The following is a 9,918-nucleotide window of genomic DNA, read 5'->3' on the forward strand; positions in this document are numbered from 1 at the left end:
AGTACCAACATTTCTTAACTACTGAAAACACCAACATGTAATTATATTCCAACTACCAAAGTAACAAGCTATTCTGCAATATGTAGTGTAAATACAAATTGAACTAAATTATGCAAAATCTAGCTCACTGCTCAGCATTTGTCTGTATTCCTTAGAAAAATGTAAATGTTATAACTTTAGCTTCATGACTGGGTTTCTTTGCTCATCTATAGAACTGTTTGCAGTTCTATGCATACAAAACATTCTGATTACTTTTGTACTTTTTATCAGTTTTATACTTTTATACATTTGACTATTAAATTTACTTGTGCTATAGTTATCCCAATCATCCTTTCAGTTGCCAGGTAGCATCTTATTCACAAATCTCTCATTTGATAGGCCTGTAATATGAGAGGGTTTGTCCCATCAACCAGGTTAATAGGACCAACCCCATTTGCAGACAATCCTTGTTTGGACTCTGCTTGGATCCGCTTACATTTGTACTGAATCACTGTTAAAAAAATCCCTCAGCGACTTTGAAGAGGCTTCATTTTTGTATCAGGTTGTCAATTTCTTCTCAATTTGTTGGTGTTGCTGTTTGATTCATGTTGGTATGATTATGTTGTTAATTTCGTTTGCCTGAGCACATTCTGATTGATTGAATGATTTGTATAAATGTAGAGGCTGAAAATCAATACACACAGCTTCTTCTTATTGGCTTATTTAGATTATTTACAATTTTTTTTTTTTTAAGTATTCATAGCAAAATTACCAGAGAGGTTTTTAAAGCAAAATGGACATCTCTATGTTAACAAATTTATAGCATATGGCTGCCCTGTATGTTGGTCGCGTAGGGCCAAATCCCAGCTCTTCATTCTCACTTTTCTGACTTATTTTGATGGGGGATACCATCAAAATAAGTACAGTTGAGTCAGTCTGAGTGCTAACTTCCTCTAAGAAACAAAACACAGAAGTGTTTTGCCCCTCCAGGACCAACATTGTGCAGTCCTGTAATATATTTGTCTCCAAGCAAATGTTCTCCTTCTAGACAGCCGGAAATAATGTTTACTTTTCAGTTATGACAGGAATGTTGTACCAGTTTGGCTCCGGCTATGCAACAAAAAATTGGCCACATTCGAAATACAGTGCCCATCCAAAGGATCATAAACTCTAAGACTGCCAAGACGGAAGATCAACTTGGGTAGAAAGGTGAGTAACTGGTTTGATTAACTTTATGTACTATCATTTAGTACATATTTTATATTGCATGTTGTTTAAGGTAAGTTCTGAGTAATAATGACTCATATTAGATGTATTTAGATTAAACGTAACAGCCCATATCCAGAATTTACTATGAAGGTTTTAGGATGTGCACATATTTTCAAAACAATATATATATATATATATATATATATATATATATATATATACATACAATGGGGAGAACAATTATTTGATACACTGCCGATTTTGCAGGTTTTCCTACTTACAAAGCATGTAGAGGTCTATAATTTTTATCATAGGTACACTTCAACTGTAAGAGACGGAATCTTAAACAAAAATCTAGAAAATCACATTGTATGATTTTTAAATAATTAATTAGCATTTTATTGCATGAAACAGGTATTTGATCACCTACCTACCAGTAAGAATTCTGGCTCTCACAGACCTGTTCGTTTTTCTTTAAGAAGCCTTCCTGTTCTCCACTCATTACCTGTATTAACTGCACCTGTTTGAACTCGTTACCTGTATAAAAGACACCTTTCCACACACTCAAATAGGCTCCAACCTTTCCACAATGGTGAAGACCAAGGAGCTGTGTAAAGACATCAGGGATAAAATTGTAGACCTGCACAAGGCTGGGATGGGCTACAGAACAATAGGCAAGCAGCTTGGTGAGAAGGCAACAACTGTTGGCGCAATTATTAGAAAATGGAAGAAGTTCAAGATGACGGTCAATATCCCTCGGTCTGGGGCTCCATGCAAGATCTCACCTCGTGAGGCATCAATGATCATGAGGAAGGTGAGGGATCAGCCCAGAACTACACGGCAGGACCTGGTCAATGACCTGAAGGGAGCTGGGACCACAGTCTCAAAGAAAACCATTAGTAACACACTACGCCGTCATAAATCCTGCAGCGCACGCAAGGTCTCCCTGCTGAAGCCAGCGCATGTCCAGGCCTGTCTGAAGTTTGTCAATGACCATCTGGATGATCCAGAGGAGGAATGGGAGAAGGTCATGTGGTCTGATGAGACAAAAATAGAGCTTTTTGGTCTAAACTCCACTAGCCGTGTTTGGAGGAAGAAGAAGGATGAGTACAACCCCAAGAACACCATTCCAACCGTGAAGCTTGGAGGTGGAAACATCATTCTTTGGGGATGCTTTTCTGTAAAAAGGACATTTCCTACACTGCTTTCTCTGTGGAATATTCAATAGTTTATTATTTATGAGGCAATATGTATTCCATATTCTGTCATTGGCATTGTCTGAATTTTACCCTTGGAACGTGTTTTAACACCCACTAACACCCACTTTTTATCGAAATTACTCAAATATGATCATATTTGAATTGCTGTCAATGTTTTGAGAGGTACATGTTCTCAAACAATTAATAAACTCAATTTATCTCAGTTAAGTCATTCGTTAGTCTCTTTTATTTTGAAAATTCCAGATTTTCGTGACCCGGAAGTGTTTCTTTAATGTTGCTCACAAGACGCAGATCAGAGGACGCTGATGCTGATTTAGCAAGCTCCTGGATTGAAGTCACATTATTAACAGTTAGCTTTGTTACGTTAGTTGCAAATGGCGAAGTTTTATGAAGGACATCTAGATTATAATTTTTTTATTAGTAAGGATTATTGCTGATTTAATTAGTCGGCTTGTTGAAAGGGACTCTACTCTTACAAACCAATAATGTGCTGTAAATGCTATAGCTGGCTGTCATGACACTGCTGCTGATTTAGCTGGTTAAATTAGTTGTAGTACAAAATTCTTGTAGTACCCATGTTTGCGGCTCAATATAATGTTAATTAACTGAGGTCATAGCAACATTTCTAGCTGTGTCCTTCTGACATTACATGCATTCTTTTGCAATGTTAAACACGTTTGCCAAGGTTCAAAAGCAGAGATGGTTGGTCCAAGAGATGAGCCGAATATTTGCACAAGTTTGCGTTAAGAACGAGCTGAAAGCTAGCTGGTTGGCAGCACAGAGGGTAACAAATGTAATCAGAAATTTCGCCACGTCCTGTCCAGTGTGCGCCCAACCTAGAGGAATTACTAAGAAAAAAGAGCTTTCTGAAAAAAAACTGGTACGTATTGTTTGTTTACAATTGTAAAGCAACATCCTAGCAGTTTAGCTGGTTAAGACGAGTATGACATCGCTTTGCTGCTCTAGTTGCATCATATTAGCCATTTAGCACAAACCCTGAGATGTAAACAATAAGGCTCAAGGGGGTAGGATATATGGCTAATATACCAAGGCTAAGAGCTGTTCTTAGGCTCAATACATTGCCGAGTGCATGGGCACAGAGCCTAGCTGTGGTTTATTGCACTTATGAACTAGTTTGTGATGCCATTGGAGCAGGAAAAAGTGATGTTATGTCATACCCCTCGTATACGGTTACATGCCATGGCAATCAGCATTCAGGATTGAACCCAACCAGTTTATAAGTAAGCCACAGGGCACAAGGGGCTATGGGGTATATGGATAATATAGTAAAGCTTTGCAGGGATGCATCATGACTAAGAACAACTCTTAGCCTAGTATATTGTCTTATACCACATCCCCTCATGCTCTGTTGGCTGCACAACACTGATGATTTTGCAGTCAGTGTCATAAAATTCCTAGATGCTTTTTACTGACCAGGCCGATTTGGACAATGGATCATCAATTACATCTCACAAAAGTAAAATAAACATCCCATCATGCTTCATAGGATTGCCCATGTTTTTATACTGTGGCTCAGAATGCTTTTCAACCAATCAATTGTAAAATAGACTGAAGCTAGTATGCAAGAACAAGATGACTAATGTTACGTTTGAATTTGGATTTCATGCCAGTGGGCTATGATGTCACGCTGTAAACTGTGTTTCTTCTACACTCTCTGGCTCTGTCGTTCAGACTCGGCACTTTGTGGACCACCGCAAGGTGAAGCTACTGGCTGGAGCAGGCGGGAAAGGGGCTTCCACTTTCCACAGTGAGCCCCGGAAAGAGTGGGGAGGACCGGACGGGGGGAACGGTGGAGACGGGGGAAACATCATCATCAAAGGTGGCTTAGAAAGTCTGCTCCTGTCAACAGTGTTGCACTCTTCCCCAGCATACTGATTACATTACCCTCTGATTTCAAAGCCTCGATCGGACTTCTGACTGGTTTTCATTTGGCTTTCCGGGTCAAAGCTGTGCTAGTGTTCAGATCCATAATAGGCGTAGCTAAGATTGGATGTAAGCAGGCTGACATTTTCAAACGAGGGACATTTTAACCATGACTTTTAAGACAGGTTTCATATGCGCACTTGAGACGCTGAAGTCCTATTTCATTTGCGTGCCTCCAGTCAACCGGCAGGTGAAATCTTTAGCGCAGGTCGCCCCCGTCTACAAAGGAGAAGATGGTGAATCAGGAGGCAGTAAAAACTGCTACGGACGCAACGCTGGCACAACCTACATCCCTGTAAGTCGCATTGAATTATGGGCTCTTATAGAACTGTTGACTTGTGCCTTTATGACTGTCATTTTACCGTGAGACTACTCAGTACATCCCAGAGGGTAAAATGAAGTGTAACTGACGTTGGGGGTGTGGTGGGGCCATGCAGGTGCCAATGGGGACAGTGGTGAAGGAGCAGGGGGAGACGGTGGCGGACCTCTCCCAGAACGGCCAGGAGTACGTGGCCGTGTTTGGAGGAGCTGGGGGAAAGGGCAACCGCTTTTTCCTGTCTAACGAGAACCGCGCCCCTACTACTGCCACCCCAGGAGAGAGAGGCCAGGAGAGAGTCCTCCAGCTGGAGCTGCGCACTATGGCCCACGCTGGACTGGTGAGACATGGGAGCGTGACTCAGTGTCCAGTGATTAGGTTAGCATAATGTGCCCTGGCCTTAGAACTTTGTAAGAATGCTCCGCCCTTTGGAAGAATGAAGAGTAGCATTTCTTCTTCCGGTTGGCTCCGTAATCCTAAACAAGATTTGGAATCAAACCAATACCGTAAGGTTGAAGTATAGATTCTTAGATTTTCTTTTAGGGTTAGGGTTTTTGTATGTGTACATACTTGTTTTACCGTTTATAAATGAGACTACTTTTTTGTTCTGCCATTTTAGATTAATGGAATGTCTAAGTTGGGTGCTTATGTTTAATATTTGGTGACATTGTTCTTTGCATTAATTAACTAGTCGCAAAACATTGATACCAACGTATGCTGGGTGTCTTCTCTGGTGATGCTCTGCCAGGCCTGTATCTTCAGTTTTATTTTTAGCTATAAAACCTGTTTGCCTTTTGCCTCATTTTTATGAAAGACATGTTAATTTGGATTTCTATTGAGAGATTGACTTGACCAGTCCACTTTTTGGCCCTGAGAAACTCTTAGTTGCTATCGCAGTCTTTTTTGGGTTGTTGTCCTTCCATCCAGTGAGTTTGAAGGCATTTGTGTGTACATTAGCAGACAGGACTTTTCTTTGATACTATAAAATAAATATTTGATCGTTAGCAGTAACAACATCAATGAATTTGCAAATCCCCTTTTTACCTCAGCTTGCTTCTCTTTTCACTTATTTACTGCCAATGACTGGGACTTACTGCAGTTTCATACTTGACAGTGTCATCAGTCCGTACTCCTTCAAAAGCAAATGGTCTGAGCTAAACTAGCAGGCTCCAATGTCAATACAGAGCCTTCCCTGAAGAGTTCAAAATCACTGCTTCCATGTGCCTGCAGAAATAAGATACCCTGAACGACCACAAAGAACTTATTCCAATGCTTTTGTTACCCTGAAACAGGGGGGCTATGAATACAAATGTATTTCATTACTTCTTGGTGAATGAAACCAATACGTACACTAATCCCCTTTCATTAAACCACAGACTCTATACTTTAACCTGATAATAATTGTTTGATCTTAATCCCAAACATTTGCACCACTGAGTCTAAAAAATTTATAAAATAAACTTCTATTCTACAGTACTTACAAAGGGTGCTGTATTAGTGGGGTGCTCTCAGCCTTCCAGAGTGTATACATTTTTCTGTGATTTAGCCGTTTGTGTGTGTGTGTATTCCTGTTTGTGTGTGTGTATTCCTGTTTGTGTGTGTGATTTACCTGTTTGTGTGTGTGTTTTCCACTGCAGGTTGGATTTCCCAATGCTGGGAAGTCTTCTCTCCTGAGGGCCATCTCCAATGCCAGGCCTGCCGTGGCTGCCTACCCCTTCACTACCCTCAACCCCCACGTGGGCATTGTTAAGTACAGGGACCACGAGCAAGTGGCAGGTAAAAGGCTTTGTTTTGTTGTTGCACGTTATGTTCTGGCCTCAGGTCGGTCCTGTAGTTAACCTTCCTTCTCTTTCGCTGTGCCTAGTTGCTGACATCCCCGGTATCATCCGTGGGGCCCATCTAAACCGAGGTCTGGGGGTCTCCTTCCTCCGCCACATAGAGCGCTGTCGCTTCTTGCTCTATGTCCTGGACATGTCCTCGCCAGAACCCTGGATGCAGCTCCAGTATCTGCGCTACGAGCTGGACCAGTATGAACCCGGTCTCTCCCACCGGCCTCACGCTATTGTGGCCAACAAAATGGACCTACCCGGGTCGGGGGTTAATTTGAAGGCTCTTAGAGACCATGTGGAGCAGCGGGTGATCCCTGTGTCGGCACTCACCGGCCTGAATACAGAGGAGCTCATCCTCCATCTCAGGGAGCTGTATGATGGTTACCTGGTGACCCAGGTACTGAGTAGTGGCGAGGACAAACCTACCAAGTGGTAGGCCTGCCGGAATTGTGGACTGTCAGACTTCCATGCCTTTTCCTTACTTTTTCTATACCCGCCTAATGTAGTTTGTTCAAATTAAACAACTAAAGATGCTATTGTCAAGTGTGACGTATGGAATGTATTTATTTTATAAATTACTTTCATTAAGCATGATTCAGTTTTTAGTATTTTTTATTGTGATGTCATATTTGCACATAAGATGTCATAATGTTCTGTGTTTTCCCTTGAATTATCAATAACAAAAAATCCAGGCATTGGTGCATGTTAGACATTTAAATAGTCTTCGTAGTATACTTTGGGCTTTCCACACTAACATCACCTTATTGAATTTAACACTTAAAACTGGTAAGGTAAGGTAAGGTTTAGGTTAGGGTTTTTTGTTTCAGAAAAATCTGGATTTTTGTAAGTGTTTCTTTGTTGAAAAAAAACAAAAAAACAATCAGGCTTTGGGCTGACCTTTGAACTCTGTACCTGAGGTCACAGTGGCAGATGTTTACGATGTGTTGCAGCTGACTGGACTCCCAAAAGGCAGTGAGAGCGTACGGGGTCAGGTCAGGCGTTCTTTTCATTCCATTTGTCCTTGTTTACACCCCTTCACTGGTGGAATAGGACTGGACAGAAGCAATACGGCTAGGTGAGGTGGAGCTATGTTTTGGAACCAAATGTATGCCTCATTTGTTGTGGGTAGGGTTTGTTCTGGTTGTGTGAACAACACAATAACAAAACAAAGTGGGTGTACATGCTTGGTGTTCTCAACGCTGCAGTATACCTCACGCTAATGCGTTCCCCCGGATTGTTCTCTATAGACAGTCATAAACATGTACTTTGACTATTACATAGAAATGGTCGGTGTGCTGACCACTAATACAAGAACAGTTATTTACTAGGGACTTACAAACCAATTCTGAGACAGAAGGCCTAATCAGGCAGTCAAATCGAAAAAAACCATTATGACATAAACTAGCCAATGACAGACAAAGAGAGTAACTGGATAGAATATAGATTAGGTAACGTCAGACTGGAATCTGCCTGAAAACTGGCATTGCATCCCGGGTAAAGTATCATTCAGTAATCAAACACTGAGAGGAGAGAAAAAAAGACACCGTGCCAAGCTTTTATCCTTGGGACAAATGAGAAAATCGAACGGATGTGATGATAGCTTCTGAGTGATGCTTAGGGGTGTTGGTGAGTTGAACATTGGGCCTGGCTGCTGCAGTGCGGTGCTGAGCCACTACTACTGCAGTGTGCTTTTAAAGGATCGCCTACGTCATCACCTTCAGGGAGCTGTTGTTGTTTTTGATGCTGCTTTTTCACATTTTCTGTGTCAACGGAGAGGACCTCCAGTACTGCTCTTTGCGCTAACCTGAGGTGAGCCCTAGTGCCTCCTCTCCACACCGCATGTATTTAACGAGAGGATGTTGTTGACCTGTGAGAAATGCCTGTGTTGCGTGTTGTTAGATTCGTTCAGTAAGTGGGTGGTGTTAGTTATTTCAGTTGGTTCTACTTTTGAAGTGTGTTTGTTTTCTTCCACAGGCCAGCATGTGAGAGGAATGGATAATGAGAGTGAGAAGTGGGCCAGAGTTCTGTGGGACTACCTTTGTTTGCGGCAACCTCTGGAAAAGGCATGCCTTTTATACCAAATTGTCCGTACACATAATATTTCTTATTCCATGTCGTGCTCTAGTTATTTCTGTCATTTTAATTATCAAGGCTTTCTCCATTGTTCACATCATAATGTATGTTCTCTCAGAGTGATGTCATAATTGGACTTGGTTGCCATGACGTGCGTGTGGCGGAGAGGTCAGCTGTCCTCTTCCTAGAGGGATGGGCTCCTTGGTTGCTTTTCACAGGCTACCTAGGCAACCAGACTGCTGGTCAGAAAGACGTCTTACTCTTACACTTTTCCGGCCCATTCAGAAAAACAAACTAATACATGATTCCATGCATAGCTTTTTTTCCAGTGTTTCTATACAATATCACAATATAATATTTTTGTTTAACTTGATGGGGGATTGAAAACCTATGGTACTAATGGCTATTTCTGTCTTAGGGATTAAGTTTAGGATAAACATTAGGATTAGAGGGTAGGATTGGGATTAGATTTTGGGTTGTAAGTGAAGATTGGATTTTGAAAGAGAAAGCATTTTATGTTCCAAAAGGATAGAGATACCTAAAGTGTGTGTGTGTGTGTGTGTCTGTCTGTCCCAGGTGTGTGGACAAGGCCAGAGGCTGATGTGTTCTTAGATGTGGCTCTAAAGATGGGGGTTCCCAGGGAGAACATACTGCTGGAGACTGAGGCCACCAACACCGGAGAGAACATACGCTTCTCCTACAGACTGCTCAAGGAGAATAACATCCCAGGTTAGACTCTGCTCGTTATAGATATGAAGAAACTATGGGTATATCTCCGGTCCTCGAGTATTCCAAACAGCACACAATTTTGTTGTAGCCCTGGACAAGCACACCCAATTCAACTCAATGAGAGCGTGATAATTAGTTGACAATTATATCAGCTGTGCTTGTCCAGGGCTACCATAATATTGTGTGCTGTTGGGGGTACTAGAGGACCGGAGTTGAAAACTTTTGGTTATTGCTGTTGCATTATTCTACAGCTAGTGGGAAGAAGAGCCCACATTTAACAATGGAGCACTTTTAGGTCGAGCCTTAATTGTATTCTTAAAGGATTCATTTGTAAAGAAAAATGCTAATTATATGATAAATGGTATTGGGGTAAGATTTTATTTGAAATAAGGTACAAATAGTTTGTTATTGTCGGTGTATTTACACTCAGTAGATTCTGGGTCTTCCCAATGATGTTCTCTTGTTTATTTAGCTCTGGTCGTTATGTAGCCTAGTTGCCACAAATCTACAAAGCTATGGTCATATTTATTCTCAACACCCAAGTCACATGTGGGACTTTTTGAAGGCTAATGTGGCTATGGCTTGTATTACAGCTCTGGAAAAATTTAAGAGACCATGC

At 41.4% G+C, this 9,918-nt stretch overlaps 2 protein-coding genes across 2 annotated transcripts; both read left to right on the plus strand.

The window, feature by feature from the left end:
* Positions 1–2,698: 2,698 nt before the first annotated feature.
* On the plus strand, positions 2,699–7,091 carry mtg2 (mitochondrial ribosome-associated GTPase 2). The gene is made up of 6 exons (XM_010896678.3): positions 2,699–3,288; positions 4,101–4,248; positions 4,532–4,647; positions 4,790–5,008; positions 6,306–6,444; positions 6,533–7,091. The coding sequence occupies exons 1-6, from the start codon at positions 3,058–3,060 to the stop codon at positions 6,931–6,933; spliced, it is 1,254 nt and encodes a 417-aa protein (XP_010894980.1). The 5' UTR covers positions 2,699–3,057; the 3' UTR covers positions 6,934–7,091.
* Positions 7,092–8,312: 1,221 nt separating this feature from the next.
* LOC105025745 (uncharacterized protein SCO4629-like) lies at positions 8,313–9,384 on the plus strand. Its single transcript, XM_034296096.1, has 3 exons — positions 8,313–8,560; positions 8,689–8,812; positions 9,147–9,384. The coding sequence occupies exons 1-3, from the start codon at positions 8,354–8,356 to the stop codon at positions 9,302–9,304; spliced, it is 489 nt and encodes a 162-aa protein (XP_034151987.1). The 5' UTR covers positions 8,313–8,353; the 3' UTR covers positions 9,305–9,384.
* The last annotated feature ends 534 nt before the right edge of the window (positions 9,385–9,918 follow it).

This window comes from Esox lucius, chromosome 12 (genome assembly GCF_011004845.1).
Source record: "Esox lucius isolate fEsoLuc1 chromosome 12, fEsoLuc1.pri, whole genome shotgun sequence".
Taxonomy (NCBI): Eukaryota; Metazoa; Chordata; class Actinopteri; order Esociformes; family Esocidae; genus Esox; species Esox lucius.

Excerpts from the sequence above, each read along its gene's own strand:
- mtg2 (XM_010896678.3), top strand. The coding sequence starts at position 3,058 with ATGCATTCTTTTGCAATGTTAAACACGTTTGCCAAGGTTCAAAAGCAG. Across the intron at positions 3,289-4,100 it reads AGCTTTCTGAAAAAAAACTG|ACTCGGCACTTTGTGGACCA; the intron begins GTACGTATTGTT and ends TCTGTCGTTCAG. Across the intron at positions 4,249-4,531 it reads GGGAAACATCATCATCAAAG|TCAACCGGCAGGTGAAATCT; the intron begins GTGGCTTAGAAA and ends GCGTGCCTCCAG.
- LOC105025745 (XM_034296096.1), top strand. The coding sequence starts at position 8,354 with ATGTTGTTGACCTGTGAGAAATGCCTGTGTTGCGTGTTGTTAGATTCG. Across the intron at positions 8,561-8,688 it reads TGCGGCAACCTCTGGAAAAG|AGTGATGTCATAATTGGACT; the intron begins GCATGCCTTTTA and ends ATGTTCTCTCAG. Across the intron at positions 8,813-9,146 it reads CCTAGGCAACCAGACTGCTG|GTGTGTGGACAAGGCCAGAG; the intron begins GTCAGAAAGACG and ends TGTCTGTCCCAG.